The sequence below is a fragment of the Rosa rugosa genome, chromosome 5 (assembly GCF_958449725.1).
Source record: "Rosa rugosa chromosome 5, drRosRugo1.1, whole genome shotgun sequence".
Taxonomy (NCBI): Eukaryota; Viridiplantae; Streptophyta; class Magnoliopsida; order Rosales; family Rosaceae; genus Rosa; species Rosa rugosa.
In genome coordinates this window covers 7,288,531-7,315,092 of record NC_084824.1, presented here as the reverse complement: position 1 = coordinate 7,315,092, position 26,562 = coordinate 7,288,531, and the positions used below count along the sequence as shown (strand labels likewise).

At 38.7% G+C, this 26,562-nt stretch overlaps 6 protein-coding genes across 8 annotated transcripts; 2 read left to right on the top strand and 4 right to left on the bottom strand.

Annotated features, from left to right (window-relative positions):
• Window positions 1-369: 369 nt before the first annotated feature.
• Window positions 370-3,190, top strand: LOC133709237 (uncharacterized protein At1g26090, chloroplastic). Of its 2 annotated transcripts, none has more exons than XM_062134900.1 (7): window positions 370-782; window positions 1,384-1,527; window positions 1,644-1,722; window positions 1,792-2,005; window positions 2,094-2,265; window positions 2,349-2,771; window positions 2,921-3,190. In XM_062134900.1, exons 1-7 carry the CDS (start codon window positions 534-536, stop codon window positions 3,050-3,052), a joined length of 1,413 nt encoding a protein of 470 aa, XP_061990884.1. In that variant the 5' UTR covers window positions 370-533; the 3' UTR covers window positions 3,053-3,190. The 2 variants fall into 2 exon arrangements, with proteins under 2 accessions (XP_061990884.1, XP_061990885.1); XM_062134901.1 differs by having other exon boundaries at window positions 371-782; window positions 1,644-1,718; window positions 1,812-2,005.
• Window positions 3,191-3,266: 76 nt separating this feature from the next.
• Window positions 3,267-8,161, bottom strand: LOC133709235 (protein CHUP1, chloroplastic). Its single transcript, XM_062134898.1, has 9 exons — window positions 7,574-8,161; window positions 7,240-7,328; window positions 6,333-7,097; window positions 4,675-6,051; window positions 4,440-4,571; window positions 4,090-4,271; window positions 3,889-4,000; window positions 3,638-3,781; window positions 3,267-3,520 (listed from the first exon to the last, which is right to left on the bottom strand). The coding sequence occupies exons 1-9, from the start codon at window positions 7,677-7,679 to the stop codon at window positions 3,422-3,424; spliced, it is 3,006 nt and encodes a 1,001-aa protein (XP_061990882.1). The 5' UTR covers window positions 7,680-8,161; the 3' UTR covers window positions 3,267-3,421.
• A 1,516-nt stretch (window positions 8,162-9,677) lies between these two features.
• LOC133709236 (uncharacterized) lies at window positions 9,678-13,550 on the bottom strand. The gene is made up of 11 exons (XM_062134899.1): window positions 13,163-13,550; window positions 12,974-13,060; window positions 12,671-12,832; window positions 12,455-12,543; window positions 11,984-12,072; window positions 11,783-11,886; window positions 11,614-11,692; window positions 11,463-11,538; window positions 11,231-11,345; window positions 10,175-10,706; window positions 9,678-10,055 (listed from the first exon to the last, which is right to left on the bottom strand). Exons 1-11 carry the CDS (start codon window positions 13,404-13,406, stop codon window positions 9,962-9,964), a joined length of 1,671 nt encoding a protein of 556 aa, XP_061990883.1. The 5' UTR covers window positions 13,407-13,550; the 3' UTR covers window positions 9,678-9,961.
• Window positions 13,551-14,546: 996 nt separating this feature from the next.
• On the bottom strand, window positions 14,547-16,357 carry LOC133712062 (probable transmembrane ascorbate ferrireductase 4). The gene is made up of 4 exons (XM_062138140.1): window positions 16,060-16,357; window positions 15,894-15,945; window positions 15,564-15,760; window positions 14,547-14,988 (listed from the first exon to the last, which is right to left on the bottom strand). The coding sequence occupies exons 1-4, from the start codon at window positions 16,216-16,218 to the stop codon at window positions 14,662-14,664; spliced, it is 735 nt and encodes a 244-aa protein (XP_061994124.1). The 5' UTR covers window positions 16,219-16,357; the 3' UTR covers window positions 14,547-14,661.
• Window positions 16,358-19,208: 2,851 nt separating this feature from the next.
• Window positions 19,209-21,518, top strand: LOC133710897 (clavaminate synthase-like protein At3g21360). The gene is made up of 3 exons (XM_062137033.1): window positions 19,209-19,622; window positions 20,607-20,860; window positions 20,942-21,518. Exons 1-3 carry the CDS (start codon window positions 19,257-19,259, stop codon window positions 21,285-21,287), a joined length of 966 nt encoding a protein of 321 aa, XP_061993017.1. The 5' UTR covers window positions 19,209-19,256; the 3' UTR covers window positions 21,288-21,518.
• A 983-nt stretch (window positions 21,519-22,501) lies between these two features.
• Window positions 22,502-26,454, bottom strand: LOC133709012 (protein decapping 5). Of its 2 annotated transcripts, none has more exons than XM_062134609.1 (8): window positions 26,195-26,454; window positions 25,682-25,782; window positions 25,478-25,549; window positions 24,416-25,369; window positions 23,822-23,893; window positions 23,324-23,518; window positions 23,104-23,211; window positions 22,502-23,020 (listed from the first exon to the last, which is right to left on the bottom strand). In XM_062134609.1, exons 1-8 carry the CDS (start codon window positions 26,340-26,342, stop codon window positions 22,847-22,849), a joined length of 1,824 nt encoding a protein of 607 aa, XP_061990593.1. In that variant the 5' UTR covers window positions 26,343-26,454; the 3' UTR covers window positions 22,502-22,846. The 2 variants fall into 2 exon arrangements, with proteins under 2 accessions (XP_061990593.1, XP_061990592.1); XM_062134608.1 differs by having other exon boundaries at window positions 23,324-23,530; window positions 26,195-26,453.
• Between the last annotated feature and the right edge of the window lie 108 nt (window positions 26,455-26,562).

Genomic DNA, 26,562 nt, shown 5'->3' with positions numbered 1-26,562 from the left:
AATATTGGAATTATAATTTACCAACACATCACAGCTCACTGATGTAAAGTTAATTTGAGAACACGAATAGATTTCATGTTTAGTTAGATTAAGTTTTGGAATAAAAAAGAAAACATCATGATATGGGTAAAAATTATGACAAACTAACATCAAATACCATTTTATCTAATGTCATCAATTTTTTTTCCTTATAAATGAGAAATTTTGAATTAGACTCACGAATGACTAAATGTTAAAAGATGTCTGAATGTTTGATTCTCTATCCTGGACAGTAAAAAATGATATGAATGGGACAATCTACATGTGAATGTTCTGTATAAACTGCAAGATGAGTTGAAACAGCGAGCAATGTAAGATAAATGTCTCACCTAAATAGCATTACGCGATCAAGAGCCGTAAAATATGAGTAATTGAGTAGTCACACTTCCCATCCCCGACGCCGACGTACTTGAATGCCCTCTTGTCTTTCTCTCGATCCCAATCGGCCAATCCCATAGAAACCAACCCCCATCAGCTTGACCCAGGTTGACCAAATGGCTCTGCTTACCTTTTGCCCAGTCCTACCTCCAAACTCCTTCCCTTATTCCTCTGTCCTAAACCGCACAACACCAAACCTAGCACACACGACAAGAACAAGAACACGAACCAGAACACCATCATCAGGAACCAAAGCTGTGACCTTGGCGGCTTCGTCTGAGGATTCTCACAAGTCAACAAAGTTGGTCACTTTCTTGGGGAAAGGTGGGTCTGGCAAGACCACCTCTGCCATTTTCGCTGCCCAGGTATCTCTGTCTGAATCTGCATTGTATCCTAATACTATGTATCAATTTTGCAGTTTCTAACTTGTGCCTGAGGTTAAAACAAAGAAAATATGGTACCCAAATTAAGATTGATAGCACCGGTTTGAAATTATGATAGTGAGCAAGTGTTGGTTTCCATTTCAAAAGTTTGAATTTCAGAATAGATTATAGTTGTTCCATGGTTATACTTACAGAATCAAGAAGAAGAAACCATACAGTTTGTGAAAGATTAGTAATTTACTGTTTTTCAATGCCATTATGTTCAAATTTCAGAGTAGAAGATAGCTGTGCTTGGGTTATACCCTTCACAATCAAGAAGAAGAATCCACACAGTTGGTGAAAGATTTGTCATTTATGCTTTTTCAATGCCATTATGTTCCACTTTTTGCCTCAAAGTTTAAGTCTTTTGGTGAACTGTTTCAAGCTTTTGCATGTTGGCGGCTTAAATTTGGTTCCTGCTACTATTTTAGCTGATTATATACTTGTATTTCAAGTTTTGTTTAACCAATGAATCCTGTGAAAAGCTTTTGGAAGTTTGTTGCACCCCTTATTTATTGTTGTTCTTCAAATGATGAATTTTCAGCATTTTGCAATGGCTGGCTTTAGCACATGTTTGGTGATACATACACAAGATCCCTCTGCTGAGTTCCTTCTAAACTGCAAAATTGGAACATCTCCAGTTCTATGCAGCAATAACCTTTCGGCTCTTAGGTTTGAAACCACCAAAGTGTGTTTGCAAACTCCTTTTCTCCTTCTTTTTTACTTTTAAAGAATTATACTGTGTCATTAAGTTTGCTGCAAAAGTCACTCTAGACACAAATTGAAGTATTCTTGGTAATGTAGATGCTTCTAGGACCTTTGAAGCAGCTAAAGCAAGCAGATGCTCGACTTAATATGACGCAAGGAGTTCTTGAAGGGGTAGGTAGGTGACATCATTTAAGGGTTTAGCTGCAGTTGGATGTGTCATCTGCTGAGGTCCTGTATTATGCAGTTTTCTTTTCAATTGAGCAGATTTTTGGAGAAGAGCTTGGCGTGCTTCCTGGGATGGATCCTATTTTTTCCGCATTAGCACTTGAGAGGCTTGTGGGGTTCTTTGGGAATGTGGCTCAAAGAAACCACGATAAAGATAAATTTGACATAATTGTGTATGATGGTATGAGCTCCGAGGAAGTGCTAAGGATGATAAGTGCAGCCGGTAAAGCAAGGTCAAGCGAGTTTCCTCTCTCACACGCAAAGAATTTTCAGTCATGTTATTATGTATGAATTGACATTGAGTTGCCTGACCATGTACAGGTTGTACTTAAAATATCTACGGAATGTGGCTGAGAAAACTGATCTTGGGAGGATGGCCGGTCCTTCACTTCTCAGACTTGTGGATGAAGCCATGAGTATAACCAGCAGTAAACCTCTTTTCAATGGGAAAATGAGTGCAGAAATATGGGACAGTGTTGAAAAAATGTTGGAGGTGAGTACCATCCCCTATTTCCTATTACCACAGTATTTTTATGTAAATCCATTGTGATCCTACCTAGTCCATGTGTGGTGCAGAGAGGGTCATCTGCTTTCTCAGAACCTCAAAAATTTGGCTGCTTCCTAATGTTGGACCCAGACAATCCAGTATCTATTAGTTCTGCATTACGATATTGGGGTTGCACGATCCAAGCTGGTGGACAGATTTCTGGAGCATTTGCCATTGCATCACCAAAATTGAATACAGAATCAGAGGAAGAACTCAAGACTATATTTTCACCCTTGCCTTTTGCTTTCATTCCACATATCTCCCTAGGTTCCCCCCCTCTGGACTGGGTTGCAATCATGCAAAACACTGTCGGTGAAAATGCACGAAGTCTTCTTTCTACGACAGCAAGTGGCAGCAGTAGTCTAATGTCCTCTGTATCGTTTGATGCAGCCAGAAAGTCAATAATCCTTTTCATGCCAGGTTTTGACAAGTCAGAGATCAAGCTATATCAGGTATGATTGTACCTAAGAATTTAGTTATTTTGCTAGCTTGCTATGGCCTTCTGTCGTCTTCATTTTTTCTTTTTGTCTATCTTTTGACAATGCATATTTTTACATAATTATAATATGACACTGAACATGTAACCATTTGATAAATGCAGTACAGAGGAGGATCAGAGTTATTAGTGGAAGCCGGGGATCAAAGACGTGTAATTCATCTGCCTTCTAAAATTCAAGGGAAGGTTGGAGGTGCCAAGTTCATAGACAGAAGTCTTGTAATCACAATGAGATAGTGTAGTGTAATCAAATTTTGGTGACTCCACCTATTCATGATCACTTGTGTATTTCTGTGAGAGAGATTAGGCAAAATTGACATGGTAAGCTATACTGACATCATTATATCAATAAAGGTAGTTCTCACTTTACGGCAAGTTTCTGTTTTTCTATCAAGGTATAATAAGCATGTTCTGTTCCGATTTTTGCTCAAGAAGTCTTGTACAACAAGTATGAGTAACTTTGCATAATTTACTTTTGGCCTCAATGGACTTGTAATTGTATTACATGTTCAATATGAACGACTCTGCAGCATGAGTCAGTAAAGATGGAAATATACAACAGAAAAACCAAGAGCCGAAGGTGGAGGAAAAAATGTAAGACTCAAATTACGTTTCTGGCCCATTTTCTTCTTCTCTTTGTCCACTGACACGGCCCCTAAGCTCTTCGAATGCCTTCATGCTCTCTGCATCAAAGCCTCCAGCAAACTGGAAACAGTTCAACGTTAGCATTTTAAATTTATGTTCTTTCAAATCTGTTTCAATTTGAAAATTCTGTATATCAAATTACCAAACAGCTTCAACAAGAGCGAAGTTCCAATATACCTGATGAACACGGAAGGCAAAACGCACGCCTTGCAGAAGTATAAATTCTCTGTTTGGTTCCTTCTCAGGTCCACTCATTGCATCAAGTTCTGAAGCTACGCGTTTCATATACTTTCTTGCCAACTGTACAGATGAGAGCTTGATCTGCAAAAGCAAACATCTTATAAGAGATTGATTTTTCCATACAAGAGATTAATAATATCAAAGGTAGTAAATGTAAAACAATTTCTATTTGAAGTTTTGAAGCATACCTTGCCAACAACTCCAGAATCTAATAACCAATCAACTGGAATTCCAAACTCCTTGCATCGTGAAATAGCCATGTCCCTTGTACGCAACAGAGCATATACACTCTGTTCGACCCTGGCAACAAAATAACAGAAAATTTGAGAATGACCGAAAGCTGCATGTCTTATAACCAGCATGTCAATGCATGAAGAGAAAGTTCATACTTTTCGAGCAATGAATACATCTTCTTTAGAGCAGCTTCACATGAGAGTTTGGGATCATCAACAAAAGTGGAGACTTTCTGCTCCAACTTCATCAAGTCTTGGTATTCAAAAGCGGCTTCTCTTAAAGCATCCACTTTCCCTTCAGGCCAATCAAAGTGCTTGAGGACGGCCCTTTCATCAACCTACAAAAGGCAGCAACAGAAATGAATTTCAAGATAACCCATAGTGAAAAGAAGCGTTACAAGGTGTTTAAAGACTTTGATTTTAGCAGTTGCAAGTATCTTTTGCTTAAAATGCTGTTCCTTCTACCGTTGAAAGGCACATTTTGATATATGTTTGTAGAGGCATACCAAGAAGGAGAGCTCTTCATCTAGCCAGTTCACAAAGGCTACCAAATCGTCAATGTTTGTGAAGGAAGCTGCACGAACTTCAGTTGCCAATGACATGACAAAGTCACCTTGAGCTTCAACATCAGCTTTCACCTGTATCCAGCCCATACAATTTCAGCATTTTTATATTTTAGTAATAAACACCATAGTTTAAAAGCAAGCAGATAACTGAAATGAAGAACAGAATTGTACTCACAGCTAAAAGGAAAGATGATTTGTTCTCAATCTCCCCAATCATGTTGCTCCTTGCACTAGATACATTCGATGATGTAGATATTAAAGATGATGTATCCTTCTTTGCCTCACGTTTCATCAGCGACTGATAGAACTCAACCAGCTCAGGAGCACGGTGCACTTTATCACCACCTCCTGCGCCCCTTGGCAAGCTTCCTGGTGGAGGAGGTGGACGAGGTGGTCCACCAGGTGGTGGAGGAGGTGGCGGTGGGCCACCTGGTGGAGGAGGTGGTAGTGGTATCCCACTCGAGGGAGTGGGAGTTGTACCAACAGGGGCACCTCCAGATTTAGGAGGTGGCCGAGGCACCCTAGGAGGTCTCTTCTCAATTTGAGCAAGTTTCATCTTGCTTATTTCTTGAGGATCAAAAGCCTTACCACCATCCGCTTGGTTGCTTGAATCACCCGAAATAACTGCCTTCTCCTTTATAAGGGTAAGTTTGGGTGGCAAACTAACTATTCTATCCTTGTCAGCTTTTGTTCTAGGCTCATAGCTGAAACTTACATTTGATTTATCACCAAACTTCTCTGCTCTTGCCTGCTCAGCCCTTTCCTTAATTTGCTTTTCCCTCTCTAAGGCCAACTTATGACGATCCTTATACGCAGGATATTTCTCATCTAGAACTCCTTCAACAGATTTAGACATCACATGGAAAGATGATGCAACAGAATTAGGTGAGTCGCTAGAAGGCATTTGTGTTCTAATGTTTGGAAGAGTGGGTGTTTGAGGAGAGTCAGGAAGTTCCTGGTCCATCTTCCCAAATGTAGTGATTGCTACACCATCGCTTGCATTCCTTAGCATTAGTGCTTCCAGTGGTCCCCTTGGTCGAACACTCATACTTGCCCTGCCCGGAGAGCTTCCGGATAATGATCTCGCTGGAGATGAAAGAGAACTTGAATCATCTTTGCTTTTCCCCCATTTTTTAAGCTTTTGGATTAAGCTAGGTCTTTTACTGAGACTACTGTATCGACTGGTGGAACTATCAATAGAAGCATTATCAAAATCCTCACTTCCAGGCGAAGATGGTTGAGAATAGTTGCTTTCCATATCTGTATCCCCCTGCCCGCGCTCTGATCCTGCATACTCCAACATCAGTTGTTTGGCCTTCTCCTGTGACTTTGGACTCAGATTCTTGTTGAGATCACGAGCTGATATCTTTCCTTGAGGTGTCTGATAGTTCCGGAGCTCATACCTCAAGCATGCGTTTAGCCAACGAAGGTACACTAGCTCTTCAACTTCACTGAACCTGTTCATCTGAAGACCTTCCACTTGCTTTAACAGGTCTTCATTTGCATGCTTTAGATTATTGACCTCGCCTCTTACATTGGCAACCATTTCAGTCTGAAATAGTGAGGAAAAGCATTGTAAGGATAAATTTTAAACAAACATGTTTACAAGCACCAATTACAACATATTTTGTTCATAATGCTAGTTAAATACTCTATGCCCTTCCACCAGGTTGTTAAATCATTTTCACTAAATAAAAAAAAAATTATAATCTTTGCATATAAGTTCGAGTCTCAACTTCCAGTGCCAAAAAAGAAAAGTACTAGTCTCAACTCGAAATAGTGAAGGGCGCTATTGTGTAAACCAAAAGTGGCCAAAAAGGAACTCAGACTAACCTCTGTCATATTAGAGAGCGCCACTACTCTTGATTCAGCAGCATTCAATTTAATAGACAGTTCTCTCTTTTCGATTTGAAGTTCCTTGTTCTTTCTCTTAAGCTCCATGACTTCCACCTCTAAGTCTTTCACAGCTTTCAGCTTCTTTTCAATTTCAGAATCTTTCTTGACTGCCTCTTCCTCTTTTTCCTGTAAACCGGAAACTTGTTGTTTGAGCAACAGTAACTGGCCTTTTGTCTGGTTAGCATCAAGCTGAATCTGCCTCTGCAACTCCTTAATTTTATTCCTTGCTGCCTCCAGCTCCTTCTTGGTGGTAGCTCCCTGAGCAACTTCTTCTTGAAGCTTCTTCCTCTCAACCTGCAGAGAGTTGATAGTAATATTGAGCATGCCAATCTCCACTGTTTTTATCTTGAGCTGCCTTTGTATTTCAGTGATATCTGATTCCTGTTCCTTCAATCCATAGTACTCGAGTAATTCACCTTCAAGTTTCACTTCTCTTTCCTCTAATTCCTTTACCAAATTGCGCAGCCGTTCCAGCTCACTTGCATTATTTGCCATTTCAGTTTCATATACATCTTTCTCATTACTATCCTTGTTAACAAGTATCGGGTAGTCAATCTCCCCAGATAAAAGATCTTCAAATTCTGGTAATATATCTTCATCATCAATATCACCACCAGGTTGAATATCACGAGCTCGGTCAAATACACTGCTGATTAATTTAACCTCTTCTTCATCCTCCTCCTCCTCTTCTTCTGCTTCTCCCTGCAAAATGTATAACTCATAGTTAGCTCAAAAAAAAAAAAAAGTCAAAACAAAGGGCATAGCAAATTATTAAATCTGCAAGCTAGTTTTTTCTATATTGCAAAAGAGATGGGAATTTGATAGAAGTTTGTTTTATACTTACATCCTTCTCTTTGAGGCTATCATTAGAATATGCAAGTTGCTCTTCGTCTTCCTTCTCACTCTGATGTTTAGAGTTTGTTTCGCCATTTTCTAAGTTGCAATATCAAAAGAAGAATGGCTAGCAATCAAGAATTGAAGAATATGATAAAAAAATTACACTAGAAAGAACATCGAAAAATGAGCTCTTCTCTGCCATAAGACTATCTATAACAAATACAGCTCAGTTGCAATACATCAACTAATAAAAGGTCCCCCATCCCTGTTCATAGAAATAATTTATACTTTCAGCTAACAAATAAGAAAGTGATAGATATCAAACTTATAGAGATGAATACCTGAAGGTCTAGTGGTCGAGGCTGATGAATTCGGCTTTTTGACATTGAGCTGCCTCGCTGCAAAGGCTGCAATTGAAGCAGCAACCAAGAGGCCTAATCTTATCATGAAGCTATTGCAAATCCAAAAAGCTTATGTTTCCGCTCATATATAAAGAAAACCCAGCTCCAAAACATCCAACCACCCTCTTCGTCCCCACCTCATATTTGATTACTCACACCATTACACAGCCCTGGAAATGCAGCAACAGCAACCCAGAACCTGTAATTCCCAAGAGAGCTTAAGAAGATAATCCTTGTTTTTACAATATCCAATCATAAACATCCCCAGAACAGTTTGAAGAACTTGTACTTATATGTTTAATTAATAGCCAAATCTACTTATGAAGAATAAACATTCCCACACCATCAACTATCATCTTGCATAGAACTTCCACACGAGAAAGCTTGCTTGTGTCAGAAGTTCATGATAAATAGAATTCCAGTAGAGCTCTTAACGCTAAGAGCTACAGCAACCACCAATATCTAGTGGCCATTCTTCTCCCAAAGGATTGACACTTCACGAATGGATGGGTCCAAACAAGTCTTTGTAGATGTTAAGGATGATATGCAGTTAAACAAGCCAAAACAAAAGCTGAAAAGTGAAAAACCCCTAGAAACTGTAAATTTGAAACCACATTAAACCTGCTTAACTGTATTTCTTTCTTGCTATAGATATTACCTAATATCTGGCAGTCATGTAAACGTGTGGGTTTCCATTTCTAACTCTCTTGCCCCGCTGAATTAATATTTCTGTTGGCAGTTCTTCCTAACCGTTTGGTTTTTGTTCACATGATATAGAGTTAAGCTCAGCTTGATCATAACTCGAAGACAAAATATGACCAATCATTGCCATCTGATCCATCTCCCTGAATTTGTACGATTAAAATCAGATGGCAGAGGATCTACAAAAGTTAACAGTGATAAATGGTTGTGTGGTTTTTGGTCATGCAAGTACAAATCAATATAGTAGGTCCAGACTCCAGACCAAACGGCTCTTGTATTGAAGACAAGTTTTGTTTAGCTAGTCAAACAATGAAGATGGGAAGATTAGAAAGTAGGTTGATGACTAAAGATAGGGCTAATTTTAATTCTCAGCCTCTTGCTTGTGGACTAGAGCTATGGAAGGTGCAGCCAACCATAAGCAAAATAAACCAAACTTTCGATTGATTGACCCAAAAAACCCACTTGTTTGCCTTTTTGGCATTTCTCTTAAAGCTTGTTTCTTTGTGGTTGGTTCTGTGTGTTTTGGGTAAACAGAGCAGAATCATCTTCACCTTTTAAGTTTTAACACCCATGTAAAATTCAAAATAACAATCTACTGTTTATGACAAAAATAAAAAGCAAATAAAACAGAAAAATATAGATAAGATTGAAAATTGAGATGTGGTCGAAGTCAGGCCAGCAAAATGACCCATGACAAAGAATCGGACTCCAACTCCATCCATCGAATAAGAGTTGTTTGGCCGAGGAATTTCGACTTCGTGACCATGTCAAGACTCAAGATTATTCAGAAAAACAACAAGACAGAAATCGCTTTCTGGGTTATAAATTCTTGGGGCTCCACCACCACAGCAGAAGCCAAAGCATTATCTAAAAACCTAGTGGTTTTGGGGCTCTAAATATTCCATGGTCTCCTATGGCTAGCTAGCTGGCTTTGAGAACCAGACCAAACAACAATATGTGCTTTCACCAAATGAAACAAGAAACTGGTGTCTCTTTCGTGATATCCAACGTTTTCATAGAAGTTTCCCGACATATAACTATAAGATATGGAGCAGGGTAAAGCACAACATACCTTGTGGGATTCACAGAAGCTGTAAGTACAGTTGGTCATGGCCAAAGCTTCAATCTTGGACAGTTGCAGTAAGCTATAAAGAACTAAGCGGGAGGAATATATGACATTTTTGACCGTTTTGCTTCTGTTCTTTAACGGCTGACTGACTAGTCAGGGATGGATATGATTTTACCGTTTCACCCCAGCTGGATCCGTGACCACATTTAACACTTTTGGGTTTGTTGTTGGGAGGGGTTAACAATGAGTTGAAATTTTGACACCACTAGACAGTTGCACTGGATTCCTTGCTCCCTCGACCACAACACAAAACATATCTATTCGGTTTTGCTACATCAATGTCATAACAAGTGTAAGATAGCTTTGATGTGCGGCAAAAAGTTTATCAATTCCTCATCCCGGAATCAAAATCACATCAGGCGTTCGGATGTTATACAAGGAACCCTCGAGTACATACACATCAAAACAGTGGGAAACTCCATAAGAGAGATTCTCCAGTCATGAATTCATACAACATCATGATATGATTCTCTGTACGAGTTTAGGAGCGAGGATGGTCAAGCTTGATTATCCCATTTCCACCTTCGTCCTACCTCCTCCAGTACCTTGGCACGGGCTTGGCTCTTTCTAGCTTCATCCTCTATCCAAGATCTGCATCATTGCTTAAAATTATGAGAAGCTATATTTAACTATGCAAATTCCATATTATTATTAGAGTGTTGGTGAAGTTTAAATATATGTCCATGAATTAGTAAGAGTTGAAAGCATACTTAAGAATTCGGACGGCTTCTATCTCAGCTTCAAGTATTGATTTCTGATCAAGCATACTTTCCCGCTTGGTCTCTAAATCACTCAGCACATCCTGCATACTGCACTTCTCAGCCACATAAGTACTCCTCTCAGATGCAAGCTTTTCTGACATCTCATTGACCTCTTCCTTGAGACTGAGAAGTAATTGTCTTTGACAGTCCATAGCTGCCTTCTCCTTTAAAAGCTTGGCAGAATACTTTTCTTGAACAATTTTCTCCTCTTCCAAATTACTAAGGGCAGCATGATAAGACTTCTCCACCTCATGACCATGGGTTTTCTCTGCATTTAGTTTCTCATCCCAAAACTTCTGTATGTCTCCTCTGTCCAGTAACTCGGACCTGATGACCTCCATCTCTGCCTTCCTCATAGAACATTCAGCCTTCAGTCTCATAAGTTCAGCAGAAATTGATTCTGAGATCCTGCCACTTGTTAGTGCCACTGCTGCTTGTGCTTTTGTTGAAGGCTTGTTTGGTTGCAATCGCTTGCACTGTCCTGCAAGATAATTATGCCATGGGGTTCTTAGCTGTATAATTTGCCAGCATGTTTTTATGTATTGCAACATAAAGAAGTTTGAATCTCCTTGGAAAGAGAAACTTATAACAAAGTCTGTACCATATTAAAAAAAAAAAAAAAAAAAAAAAAAAAAAGATAAGCATTCCTGGTGATCTTACTAATCTTCTCACTAGGTTTCAAGGTGTCATCCATAGAGTAAACATACATATTCTGGATTCATCTAGTATGATACCAGCTATATAAAAAAAATAAAAAATTGAGTTCAGTTTACTCTCTAGACCTCCTGAATACTAACTCTCTTATCCTTTCACAGACCAAAACAACTATAATTTCCCTAGATTGGTTATTCACCTTGAGAACAGATATCAGTAACAAACACGCCCAAAATCTACAAAAAAGACATTATATCTAGCATATGTGTTTGTGCGACTATTCTTGTGTGTGCAAGTATTCATGCTTGTAATTGCTAAAGAAAATTATAGAAACACAGGAAATGGGAATACCAAAGACTTTTCGGAGTATGCTTTTTTCCCCGGCCAACATGTCAGTATATAGTCTCGCTGAAGCATCTGGACTGATCTCTTTCACATCCATAAAACCTAATATTGTTGTTGATATCTGGACTGCAAACAAGTCAGATTTTAAAACTTATGCAACTAAAAAGGCATGACTGTTTATCTTTGGGAAAAAATGCAGATAGATTTCTGATGGATAATAATTTCAAATCTTCTTTACCTGATCAATTATTCCTGGAGAAAAGTCATACTCTAAATGCGCTTTCCAGTCAATCAGATCCTGTCGAGAGACAAACCTGCAGCACCATGTACTTTTTTTAGCGTTAAGGGTAGTCAAATATAAAAAAGAAGAGGTCCAGAATACAATGTACCTCTCGGGGAAGAAATAGTTGTTTCCATGGGAGCTCTTCGGTGATAATTTGCTGGGAATGACACCAGCCTCCGCCAGGGCTTAGGGAAAAGATTCAAACCAATTATTCAAATTGCCATCTTTGTTAAACAAAGTCCCATCAAATAACATGTACAAAGATCAATCCTTACCTTGGATGGATCCAAAATCAGGGTCCTCAATACTCACATCATCAAATGCAGCAACTTGGGAGCCAGCAAGTGAAACTGATGGGATAAGTCGGTGCTTTGCATTCCTAGCAGGCACGTTAAAAGTATCTAAGGAAGACTGTACTGAACATCTCAATGATAACATGTAAAGATTTTTCAAGTCTTCTATAGATAAATTGCTACCTTTCCAATGATGAGTTTATTCGAACCAGCCATCTAGCATACTCCCTTCTAGTACACAATTCATCAGCCTTGACATCATCTTCAATGATCTGCATACCTTAATTACAGTTGAGATATTCATGCTCAGAACTGGACCCAAAGCTTCAGTTATTAAGTTGTTCAAAATTCCAAGTATGTAGCAAATATAAATTTAAAATCTTTTAGTCTTTCAAAGTATTATTATAGCTCCCCTTCAAAAAAAAAAAAAAAAAAGTATTATTATAGCTCTACGTCCCCATGACGAAGTTATTATTAGTGAGTATGCAACTCATATTTTGGTCAAAGCATTTAGCACTATCTGTTTATTTTCAAATTCAGTTAAGAGTAAGAAACATCAGCACCTTGGAATCCTACTTCAGAGACAATGGACATGGAAATAATAAACTGAGCAAAAAGATCATAAACTTGATAGCATTTAACAAAGATGTTCACCTTCAGTTTCTTCAAAACTGTCAAAGCTTCCTGTTGAGTAGAATCCAAAGCAACCGGGATTAAAATCCTATCACGCTTCACTGCAGATGCTGAAATATACAAAAGAATAAGAAATTAGTTACCAAAAACACATATAGGAATCCTTTCCCGGAATATGTTCAGAGAAATAAATAGACAACAAAGCTTAACAATAACACAATGTTCAATTTGATATACCTGAAGCAACACTTTTCCTATCGGCAACAGGTATAGTCTCGGTCCTTGTCTCAGAGACCGGTCCATCCTCATCCAATGCTCCATTTTTTGTGGCTTTAGTATCAGCCGGACTTAATATCCCGTGAAGAACATGCAACGGACTAGTAATCTGAAACTTAAAACCTACAAAAAATACAACAATGCGGTGTGCCCAACAACCAATTCAGCACCCGAATACACGAAACTAACAATTTCATTTACCAAATTAACCCAATTCACTAAAAAAAAAAAGAACAACAAGGGCGCCATTGGTAAAATGCAGACCTTTTCGGGTTAGCGAGAAGTAAGCAATGGCAGCCACTGCAACCGCCACTGAAGCCCCAATACCTCTGATCACAAATGTAGGCAACCCTGCAAAGTAATTTACAACAAGGGTTAATTTAAAGACCCAATTTTTGAAATTCTAGTTGCATTTGTGTGGGGGGTTAAAACAGTTAAAGAGACGAAATTTACCTTGGTTTTTGCGGTAAATCGGAGTTTCGACGGGACCCCAACCGCCGTAGTTATCAGGGTCCGGAGGAAACCATGAAAGGTCGAGGCTTTGGTGGGATAATGAAGCAGAGAGGCGAGGCCCGAGTGTTTGGGATCGAGGTTTGTAGAGAATTAGGGTTGGGGAGAGAGAACGACGTCGTAGAAGGAAGGAAGAGTAGGTTGGGAGGAAGAGAGAGGAGGGAGGGCATGAGCAAGATGAGCACATGATCAATTTTTAGGGATTGGAGTTGGGATTTGCTGTGGGATGTGAGAAATGGTGAATCTGAGAGAGAGAGAGAGAGAGAGAGATAGAGGTCAGGTAGGTGTGGTGACTGAGACTAGGAGGTGGCATCTGTTTGGTCGCCGAATACAAAACAGTCTTAAAATGGTTTTTTTTTTCTTTAACAAAAAAAGAAAGAAAAAAAAGTTTTACCGTAGATTGGTAACTTTTTTGCTTTAACTAGGAGTGAGGTAGAAAGTCACCTCGGATGCCTTTTAAAGTTTTAATTGTAGTGCAAGTTAAGTCTGTAGTTAAGTTGGGGCTTTTTTGGCTCCGTTAGTCAGTCATTTTAGAGTTCCAGTGTGAAATCCAGTGGTCATTTCTGTGTATGAGATTATGTCAAAACTCATTGTATCTAGTTCATTATTAATGAAGTTTCTTCTTGATAAAAAAAAAAAAAAAACATATTTAAGAGAAAATTGGTTTTTTTTTATTATTATTATTTTTTTAATTTTTTTTTGTCAAGTAGAAAATTGGTTTGTTTCTAAAAGGCAATTGATGTTGCATAGTTTAGAGATGTTCCAAAACATGTACTGTAAAATGTGTAAGGTTCACTTCACTCGCTTTTTGAACATAGAAGATGTTGTAAATTAATGTAATTTAACTTTTGGCCTATTAGCACAGTTGGTTAGAGCGTGCTAAAGAGCAAGGAGGTCGTGAGTAAAGGCGCAAATTGACCAAAGCTATTGAGAACTCAACTAAGGCTATTCAAGGATTCTAAAGGAGGAAGATCATAACAAAGACGTACTTAGGGCATCTCCAACAGAGTAGCTAAACTCAATTTTTAGCTATATATAACTATTTCTAATGCAAAATTCAGCTCCAACAGACTAGTTATAGGCAAGTTAAATTTAACTATAGCTAAAATAGTTAGCTAAATTTAGCTAGAGTATCCTACATAGCTAAAGCAAAAGTTATATTTCTCTCTCTTCTTTTGTCTACATGTCAGTTTATGATTTGGTAAAATATAATTATTATTTATAAATAGTTACTATTGCTGGAGCAACATTGCTAAATCAATAGCTATATTTCACAACTTTAGCTAAATTTAACTAAAAAACAATTTCTACTGTTGGAGATGCTTTTATGCGCCTTGAGAGGTTAAACGGGGTTCTGACACGAAGAAGAGCTGCATGGGCCAAAATAATTTTAAAATTTTGCATTAAAGAAAGCCCATTGGCACTAAGATCAATTCAGTATATTAACAGGATGGACATTTTTTGGTATCTGAGTAAATGAGTTTAGTTTGAATGGGTTGGTACTTGGGTGATACTGCAGCCAATATTACAATGCCACTGAGGACGGCCAACCCAAGCCCTAAACTATTAACAACCATGGACTCTGGGCTGTGTTTAGACACATTCCTATTTGTTTGTAAGAATGTCAACTTCTCCAAAAGCCCAGTTTCTGCTGTAGCCACTGCCAAACCATAAGTGTAGAGCCCAAGGAAGATATGCCAGGGCAACACCCTTTGCCTTACCGTGCGCCCTTCCCCTCTATGCCAAAAGCTCAAGAAACCCACCAACCACTGCAACAATCATCAAATCAATGGTTTTTATTTTCAAAACCTTTTCTTTGGTCAAGTTGGAACACAAAGAATACAGAATGGTCAATGTGGGTCATTGGCCCTTTTGATACAGTTCTTATTCCAATTGAACACACACACACACACAAAAAAAAAAAAACTATGGAAGTGATTGCACAATCCTACAATGACACTAAACCCACCATTATGTGTGTTGGAGTCCTATTTGATGAATTATTTTCATTGAAAAATGGATGGTGTATCCTTTATACAGATAAATAGCATGGCCTACATGCTTTGTCAACATCCAAAAGCATCTTAAGCAATGATAATGAGAGTGCCAGATAAACTTTGTCATCGAGTTCTTAAAGATAAGGCTGAAAGTGAAAGAGAAACAAGAATGTACTAGTGTTTCTTTTAGATTGAAACTGACAAATGGCATTACTACCTCTTTAAGTGTCACCCATGATCATTATTTATAACAATGCAGTTTCCCAGGAAACAAACAGCTTTTTGAATTCAACCCCAAATATCAAACTTGAGTTCATATGGAAGAATTGAAGAAGAGAAATAAGTACCTGAGCTCCAAACAAGAGAATGCAGATCAAACCCATCCAAGAATGAAGACTATAGAAATTAGCCACAATGCCCTTCTGGCCATGAAACTTGGTCCAAATCCCAAAGATCCCAGAAGCCAAAGCCACACCTTGAAGACACAAATGCACTGATTTCTTCAAACTTCTTGAACCAGGCAACCACCTATGTATCAAAATTGCTGTGAAAAAGTACAAAACAAAACAAAAAAGAAAACCACTTAAAATCCAACTGATAAAAACACTTCCTTTACATCAATTAAAGGGTCTGCTTCAATTTTATAAATTAACTTATTGGTTTGGTTCTCCCACTACCTTCTCCACTGATGAGAATAAAGCCAATGACCGTGAACAAAGGATGAAGAGCCTGTAAAAGCAAACCAAACCCACCAGATTCAGCTTCAAGAAATGTAGAACCTTTATGGGTTTTTCACTACAAATCAAGGAAAAAAAAAAAAAAGTTGGGTATTTCAGCACATACTGAATAGGTGATGCCCTGGTCTTCTTGGGGAGAGGACTCAGAAGAGTGATGATGAAAGCTGGACCTGAATGAAATAGCCCAAATCGAGACCAGCACTGCAACCAAAAGCCCAGAGATTCTGGCTAGGAAGAGCAATGGGACTACTGAACCTGTGGCCATGGCAACCAAAACTCAGAGCTTAACAGTGTAAAAAGTAGTAGAAGCTAAGTAGCAACCGACAGCTGAGCTCTAGATCTAGTCTGGAACTATGCCCATTTTGAGTAAAGCCATTTTCTTTTTGGAATTCTTTATGTGGAAAAAAGTTGATTCATACACTCAGAGTCACAGTCTGTCCCATCAGTCCTTTTTTTTCAGTGTCCCATTAAATTACTACTAGTTGTTAATTCTTTGTTTACATTAGAATTTAAGTAGGAGTAAATCAAGATGGTTTGTCGAACTAAACAACTTCATGGAATTGAGTGAGGCTCCCGGCATTGATGCCACAGATGTCAATCTCTTTGGACTACTGTAGTCACATTGGTTGTCTTTAATTTTGACCTAGCTGCTTGCAGAAATTTTCAGTAACCCTGAATTGGTGCACATGGAATTTGTCAATGGTGAAATGGATGCCAATAAAATAAAATTTTCTCAATCAGGTTGCTTGGTTAATCATTCAGATGTTTTAGGCTGTTTAGCTTGCAGACAAAATGTGACAAATTGGTGTTTATCTGTTACTTTGTAAGAGTTGCAATGGAACACTTTGGTCCTAAGAGCACTAGGTTTCTTTCCAGAATTGCACATCAATAATGTTTGTACCTAATTTAGCTTACACTGCTATCTGATCCTACCCCGGAGCAGTATAGGACTTTCACATATTCACCCTTGATTGGAAGGTAGCAGTCCATTGATTATGTCAAAATGACTCGAATCATTTTTCTCATTCATGGTGTGATTTTGTGTTTTTGTCGGAGCAGGCCCTTCTTTGAAAGAATAGCAAAATGTGAAGAGGAGCTTTCTGCACTCATGTCATGCAACTTTGCAAAGCAGGGGGGGAAAGGTCACTGTTTGCTGATTACATGACCATTAACAAGCATTTCTGAAAAGTCAATTGTCAAGCATATTTCAGGACTCAAAGAATTAGAAACAGTAGAAATGCAATGCCGGCCTGCTACCTGCATAAAAATACTTCAACATGCATGGTTTTTCCAATTAGTACAAAAGGAATTACCTTTCTGATCTTAGCGTGTCAAATTGCCAAATGGAGTTCTATAGCTGGGCATGGGAGACTCTTATATAAACAAAGCGTGAGTAGCATTGATCCGGGATTACGACTATATGGAATTAGAACCACATGAATGCGAGAGAAGAGAGTATTATAATAATCGCCGTTAATAAAATGATTTTTTCTTAATGGTGTTGGTTGTTAATCATCATCCAGAGGTGTGAGTCTGTTAGCTTGTCTATTGTTGATATGTGTTTATGTGTTTGACTCATTTTAGTTTTAAATGAAACACTTTGCTCCTGACTCCCAAGACTACCAGATTTCCTTCCAAAAATGCATATCAATTTCCTCTTTCATAATCTGTGGTGGGTTTCTGTTGGCGCAGGCCCTTCTTTGCAAGTTTACCAAAACATGAAGCTTTTTAGTGTTATTTGACCAGATTGTTTAAGCATGGAAGCAAAGCATTCTCCAAATCATTATTTAAAGGAAATTAATAAAATGAAAGGCTGGAAGGTCACTGTTTGATGATCATGATCATGACCCTTAACTAGCATTTGTGCTTGGTCAAAGAATAAGAAAATATAGAAATGCATTGTCTGCTTAACAAATTCCTCATATTTTGATTTTTCTTTATTTTAGGGAAAAATAAGTCTCTGTTGCTCCAACAGATTCTCTATAATTATCCCTATTTTAGGGATAGTGAGGAAAGAGAAAACAAAATTCCCTAAATTTACAGCAATCTCTGAAATTTTAAAGAAGAAATATGGAGATTTTAGAGATTGCTGTAAAATAGAGAATCTGTTGGAGTTGGAGAAAAAAAAGAGGCTCAAACTTCTTTATAATACAGAAGTTATAGGGAATCTGTTGGAGTATGTTGCTCTAACTGCATAAAAAAATTTGGGGGTGGTTTTTCCAATTAGTAGAAAAGGATTTACTTTTCTGATCTTAGGCTATCAATTGCCAGGTGGTGTTCTATTAGCATAGGCTGAAAATGGACAAGGCAGAAGCTGGTCATAGGAGACTGATAAATTTTAAGCTTAATAATTGAAAATAACCGAGATAGTCATAGAGTTGGAAACACATGAATAAGAGAGGAGAGTATTATGACATTAATCCCGCTTTATTTATATCTTATGATCTTAATCAAGTTGATCATGGTGACCAGAATCATGACATGTACATGCAAGGCCGGCGTAGATTACTTCTAGACAGATGATTTGTCAACTTGCTTTGCTTGGTCCATAACGTTAACTAATCGAAGTATTAATTTTAACGTTTATATCAAGGCCTTCCAAGATAAAAAAAAATAAGCTTCTAACCAAAGAAAAGACAGATAAGAGAAGCTAGCGTTGTCTGTGAAGTTAGAACAAGGAATTTACTTTTACAAATTCGACAAACCTGGCTAGCCTTTAAAGCTTTGTTGGTGACAGCGGACAAGAGCTTCCAGTTATTGTCTTTCGAAGATACCAAACCAAATTTATTAGTGAATGCAGCCTAATATTACACTAGAAAAATCAAGAAGTAACCATCTTCTTTCTGCTTCTGTTGTTTTCACCGTATGGCTGTAAGCTAGGGATGACAACTTGGGCGGCCAAGACAATGAGGCTTGAGTTTTAGCAAAATACAATTCCATCTGGCTGTTACTGTTAAAAATTGCTGTCATTGTTCATCTGTGTGGTAAATTAACAAATACAACCTTGTTCACTGACTTTCTGTATTTCATATAGTAGATTGGCTTATATCGCTGACTTTATTAATCAGTCGCACATTATTCGAAGCAAAATCTCAAATTTGAGGGTCCTAATGATAATTGATAAAGAAAAGAAAAGGCATGTTGTATTAGTCACAGCATATACAAAAGGGTGAAAAGGACATAGAATAAAAACAATGGCTGTGCCAATGTAAGATGCTAGCAAACCACTATATATAGAAGCCCTTGAAAAGTTGATATTAAACTCCTCATAAACACAGAGAGAAAGATACACAAAGAGAGAAAATGGAACACTTCAGCAAGGACTTCAGCATAGGCGCATGCGAAGGCCAGAAGATTGTGGATGGAGAGACCTTGCCACTGGTGCTGCAACCTCCAGAGCCAACCAGGAATGATGTGGAGTCGCTTGTGTCGACTCTCAAGAAGAACAAGGACTGGTTTGAGCAGATACTTATCAAGAACAGCGCAATCCTGCTTAGAGGTTTCAATGTACAGAATGCAGTGGAGTTCAATGACATTGTGGAAGCTTTAGGGTGGGATGATATTCGTTACGTTGGGCCTGCTCCTCGAACGCATGTGCACAAGCGTGTCTGGACTGCCAATGAAGGACCTCTATCTGAGTTCATATACTATCACCATGAGATGGTGCTGGTAAGTACAGAAATCTTTTCTTGTCATATTTAAGTGCATGCTATACTATTATGTTAAAAAATCAAATATTCATTGGTGCTTTTATTTCCTGATAGATAGCAGCAAATTTCACCTAAAAATCTTTTCTTTTCAGGAAACTCCACACTAAAAAAGCTAGTTGTGATTATCTAGAATGCCACATCCTTATGCTTCTTCTTGTTGGTTGCAACAAAATCAACTAAAGTCTCTAGCAAAAAGTCGTGATAATTGAAACATTTTGCTGTTTTCAAGAGTCCATCTGTAGTAGTCCATAAGTCCATGTATATATAGTATAATTGACCTGTTTTTCTCATGAAAGATACTAATTAACAAAATGAAAACAGAAGCTGTGTAATTCATTTTGTCATTAATCATCTCTTAGAAAAACCATGATTTACTGCATTTTTGTTCGTTGTTGCATTAACATGGAGAAAGGATTCAAATTGATTTACAAGTTCAAACTATGGAAGATGTCAAATTCTTCAGTTTTTCAGCTGACATGTTTAAGCTAGGAAGAATGTACAGCATGAATAGTTTGATTCTCTTATGTAATCAGATTTGATGACCAACAAGGCCTGTAGTAGAGAATGTAATCATACTTGCTCAGTTGTTTTCATCCCTTAAAGAGAGAGAGCAATGAACTTACACATATATAGATGGACTTGGTCTACAACACATAGAGCCACCTCAAACAAAAAACCAGTCCAACCTCGTTATAAACTACATTAAACTAGCAGACTGATGATGAAAACGACTATATTATATACTAAACCGGTCAATCCTTGCATCATAACATTATTACTTCACCATTAGAATATGCTTTCATGATGTAATGTGATCACACTTCTCACCTAATCCCTGGTATGTTCAAGTATTCTAATCCGAAGAGTTGACCCCATGTTGTCATCTCTGCATATGAAAGATCTCTCTTAACTACTTTTACCTGATCTCTGACTAACTAACCAGATTAAGGAGTACCCCAAGCAAGTCATCCTATTCTGTGAGACACCACCACCAGAAGGAGGACAAACACCTTTTGTTCCAAGCTTCCGAGTGACCGAAAGGATGCTCGAGGAGTTCCCAGAAGCTGTAGAAGAAATGGAGGCAAATGGCTTGAAGTACACCTTCACAGCTCCTAGCAAGAACAGCACTGGTTCAATGAGAGGTAGGGGCTGGGAGGATGCTTTTGCAACATCAGATCGAGCCGAAGCTGAGAAGAGGTTATAAGATTATAATGTAACATGATTATGTACAACACTACTTGGTTAAAAACGTTATGTTAACCATTTCATTTGTGGCAGGTCTAATGCTTTAGGCATGGATGTCGAGTGGCTAGCAGATGGCTCCATGAAGACGATATTGGGTCCAAGATCAGTGACAAAGGTGTTTGAAGGAAGAAAAGGAAGGAGAATGTGGTTCAACACGGTTGTGGGGATGCATGGGAAGGAGCATAGTTCTGCTTTCATGGCCGACGGAACGGAGATTCCGGACAATGTGGTGAATAGATGTCAAGAGATTATTGAAGAAGAAAGTATCCAATTCAAGTGGGAGAAGGGTGATGTGCTCTTCCTTGATAACTTGGCTTTGCTCCATGGAAGGAGGCCTTCTGCTGCTCCCAGAAGAGTCTTGGTAGCTACTTGCAAGTAGTGATCTCTTACAGCCTGTTAATGGCAGGGGCCGGCCCTGAGTCTTGCAAGGCCTCGGGCGAGAATTATCCTTAGGCCCCCTATTTTTCTATTGATAAACTCGAATAAGTCTTGCAAAAAATCCTTGTTTCTAAATTTGTCAAGAATGCAATAAGGTTCTATGAAAATCCCTTTTTCTAAAATGTATTGAGAATTAACATAGCTACACTTAAATAAAATATAATTTCTTTTATTGGGGGGCAATAACTTTTTTATTGGGGGGCAATAATCGATCTCCGGCGAATGATGAACAGAATTTGGCGACCAGTGAAAGGACTCCGGCGGCCATTGACCGGAATCCGGCGACCGGTGATCGGAGTCCCGCGCCCGTTGACCAGAGTCCGGTGAAGTCTCCGTTGACTTAGAGAGTGACAAATAGAGGGAGGGCAAAATTGTCTAAAAAATATACAAGAAATAATAATAAAAAATACTTAATTGGGTATTAGGGCAAAAAATATGTAATTTGTTGAGTAAGTGAGAAATCTTATAAGATGTTTAGGTAAGTGGGGTTAATGTAGCTCAAAATTGGGTAAATAGACATTTTCCCAATATATATTGCAGTGGAAGTGTCAAACTCTACTGCAAATTTCCGCAACAAAAATAAACTTCTATTGCAAAACTGAGCAAAATTATAGCATTGAGGGTTAGCAAAACTCATTAAAAAAAAAGCACAATCTCTTTCTCATTCTCTACTGGAGTCTAGAAAAGTAGAAGACATAAACTTTAATTTCTAGAGATTGCTACAAAAATGACAAAAAAAAAAAAAAGATGTGGAGGGAAAAGTTTGAGAAAAATAAGAGAATCTTCTTGTTTTATGGAAAAAGATAGAAAGATTTTGCAAAGAAAGAGATGCAATCCAAGCTTTAATTATAATTAAATTTCTAGACTTTCCAATTTATCTTTTGAATATTAACATCAACTTTTCATCGTATTTGACATACCCTAATTGCCTAATCAGATTTCCCATATCCAAATTGTTAAATGATTGGAAAACAAGAGAGGGAAGTATATGACTGAAAAGAGCTTGGTGATAGTTTCTGAACCATCTCTTACAACTTCACATTGCAAATCTGGCGCAGTATAGCAATAGTACCAAATGAAACATGCAAATACATATTGCATCGAATTTAGCAGCCTCCAAAATTAAGGTCTAGGAACCTAGACATCAGCTTGCCATCAATTTCCAATTGCAAGAGTTTTCAACTTCAACTTCTAATGCAAATACACTGCTAACAATGTGGCGCCTAGAATATTACATCGACAAATGTCCTGCAAGTATACAAAGTTTTCACTGAAATGTGATACTTCTCGATTAGGTCACTAAAAGGACTATTGAATCAGGGGGGACAGGTGAAATTTGACACAAGAAAAAAAGAAAAACAACTAATGGTGTTTATTTTCTGGACAAGCACAGATAAAAGAAGAAAAAGCACATTAGAATAGCCCTACTAAACAAGTATTTTGTTCTGGTGGGCTGACGGGCCTATACCCAACATAAACTACTTTCATAAGACCAAGGGCCTACTGTGGGCCTTGACTAGACATCCCTCGGCCACGGCCCCTTCCAACATAGCCATATCCCCTTCCATAATCCCTTCCATAGTCCCTTCCATAGTAACCCCCACGGCCACGGCCACCACGTCCAGGACCACGGCCACCTCGACCACCCCGATACCTTGAAAACGTTCCAAAAGTCTGTAGCAGCAAATAAGCAACCATGTTGATGAAATTCTCCAAATTTAACATGCACCAAAGAAAATAAGAAAAGGGAAAACTACCTCTGTATCTATCTTTATTTGCTCAGAGTACCGAGTCCTTCCATTCTGTTCATTATTGAAAGAATTGGAGGAGATGGTGTCAAAGAAATCATCCTTATTGTAGACAGGCTGTTGCACAAAGACAAATTAAAGAAAATGAGATCAAAGAAGTAATAACAATATTATGTCTTAAGAGGAACACATCTAGCTTCACAATGGAAAACAGCATAGCAATTATCACCTTGACATCAAACTTTGGCAACTCCACATCATCTTCATCTTCGATATATTCTTCTTCACTGTCATTTCCATCCTCTTTGTCCTTAGAAGGTTTGCTACTCTTACCAAGATGGCCCCAAACCTCATCCTTATTGAACTTCTCATTCATTGCCGTGAAATCAAATTCTTCAGTGAATTTTGTTACAGGACGTGAACTCTGCACACCAAACTTTAGATTGTTTGGCACCATCAGAGTTGTCAAAAATCATTCCAAAACAAAATTTATGGTGTACACATTCAATCACATAAGTCTGTTGCGATGGATTGGAAGTTATCAGAAAAGCTGAAAACTACTTCTCTATCCTGACCAGAAACTTCCGATCAAGAAGTTTGAATTTCAATCACATGTAACTGATGTAAGTGAAAAGGCGCATTCAACCACATTAAAAATTTATAGCACAGTGGGAAAATAAGAACTCAACTAACTGTATGTATGCTGTAAAAGAAGATAGCAAATTACCCCAGTTCCCCTGCCTCGCTCACGCCCCCTATAAGTATATCCCTGGCGAGCTTGGAATGGAGCTCCATTTGTCTGGGACCATAGCAAAAAGTCAGAGACCTCATTCAATTCAGGTCAGGATTGGAAATAAAATAAAATTAAACTGAGTCCAGCAGTGTCGAAACTTATATATAAAAATAAGGTACCTAACTAATGACACACCATCTAGGTCTTAGTTACTCATCCAGAGAAATAGAGACAAAGAAATACCGTCTATCCACAAACTTCAAGAATTCAAAATCATTTAAAACCCTGACTTGAAATTAAAGATGAGAACAATGCATTTTTCTAGTTAGCAACACCAGAGTTACGATACAACATTACAATTGAAACAAGAAGAAAAGAGAAAAAATAAAAAGTTGGTGGACAATCGAGTTTCATGGGGTAGGCTTAGTTAGGTGGAAAACCTGCTCCCGCATCTTATTCTGAACATTAAAATCTAAACATAAAATTCAATTTATGCAGTACAAACTACAAACCCACATATCAACAGATATACAAGCAGGCGGCATAACAAGACAAACAAGTACACAAATGTGTGTGACAGAAGAACACCTTTTGACCTGCCCGTGCAGGTGGTGGTAATGGCAATATTGGTGGCTGAGGTTCTGCTGATACTGGGACTGGCGGCTCTGGTGAGGTTGATGACGAAACTTGAACAACCTCCACATCCTTATGAGCTGCTTGCAACGATTGAGCTGAGGGGCCTGTAGCAGATCCAGACTGCAAGAGCTGATCTGGGGTTACCAAAGAAGGAACCAGTGTTTCCGTGCGTACGGAATTGGATGCCCCAGCAACAGAGGAAGGAGATTGAGATACGCTTTGATAGGGCAAGGTTGGACCAGAAACTATAGAAGTCTTGTTAGAGATAGATGGTGCAACAGTACTGATATCTGTGCTTGAACTGGTCAGAGAAGAAAGTGGTGGCAAGCTTGCACTAAGTGTGGCTACAGAAGGGGAACCACTTGGTGCCTTGTTAGGCATTGAACTTGACAATATTTCAGAAGCTAGTGTGGTGGAAGGTACCGGAGGCAGAGTTGTTGGCAAAATCGGGCCAATTGGCGGTGCTAAAGAAGCAGAGGTCAAACTAGGAGAACTACCACTAGCAGCTGAAAGTAGAGGTGATGGACCTTCAGGAAAGTTAGAAGGTCCAGTGGGCAAGGAGGCACTAAAATTGGGATATTGCAATGGCTGTTGCATTGGAGAAGGCATTGATAGCCCGGGTGGTGGACGAAGCAAAGATTGCTGGTGTAAATGAGGAAGGCCATTTGGAGGGCCGTAATATCCTTGCCAGTACATTGGCATAGCAAGCCCTCCGCCATTTGCATTTGGAGGAGGTGGAACCCCCCATGACCCTAAATTTCCTCCAGGTTGATATAAAGGTAAATTGCCTTGGAAATTTGAACCAGGTAGTCCCATCTGTGCAGTATGGGGATTAATATCTGTCAAAGGCCCACTAGCAGGAGAAGGCAAGCTCAATGTTGTCGGAGCTGGGCGGGAATAGTGAGACTGCAAATGAGACAGAATACAAAGATGTTTACTAGACTCACAATACTTTTTTTTTTTTTTTCTGTGGTTAACTAGATACACCACAGAAGTTTAAATCCCTTGCTTTACCTGAATAATAGCTGGATCATTGTTTATAGGTGGTGTAGGCTGAACTGGTGGAGAAGATTTAACCTGTAAATCCTGTAAGATAAAAGCAGTAATAAGCAATTAGGGTCTGCATCTACGCTTTATAATGTAAACAGAAAAATAAAGCAAGTCCTCATTATAAAATCCTTCCATACTAACGCTCTTAGGCATCTCAGCACACCATACCTTGATATCACTCCCACGGAAGAGTATATACTCATAAACTTTATCCCCTGGCGGGATTTGTGGCCCATCCTTTTTCCTTCCTTCGGTTCCAAAAGACCGTACTGCCATTTCAAGAATAAATATCAGCGCCATTTTATCCACCCATAGCTCAGATTACACTAAACGATACGACATATATCATAAGGTACACGAAAACTATAAATAAGCCCAAAAGTTACATGAACTAGCATATGCAACCCTACTTGACCACTTCAACGCATCACATTCACTTAAACAATCAATAGCATTTCAACAATGAACCAGAAACCAAAGTATTGCAATTACAAAACTCCGAAACCCCAAACACTGTACAATCTTTTCAAAATTTACTGACAGTCAAATTTCAACAGCACTGTAGAGCCAGTAAATAAACTTAACACACATCAATTCAATTCAATTAGCCCTGGGTAAAACAAGAACCGATACAAAAATCCAGACCAGAAACGGAATCAAGAAAGCTAGTGGAAATTTTACCGTTGCGGAGTCCAATACTGGACTCTTCGGTGTTGATGTTGTAGAGCACGCCTTCGTATCTGATCTCACTCTTGGAAGTCAAACTAATCAAGCTCCCTATGTACGAATCGGCCGCTGAGCTCGATCTCGTAGCGCTCTCGGAAGCCATGGCTCTCTCTCTCTCTCTCTCTCTCTCTTCCTAATTCAAAACCAGTAGGGTTTTGGTTTTGGTTTTGGGGGTCAGACACTTTGAGATTATCGGGTTCCTTTTTGTGGAGAAGATGGAGATCTCAATATATAATATTGCGAGTCAAAGTGTATTTGGGAAATAATGTTGGCGCGGCCAATGAGAAGATGACAAGTGGGTGGGTGTAGGACTCGTTGGTCTT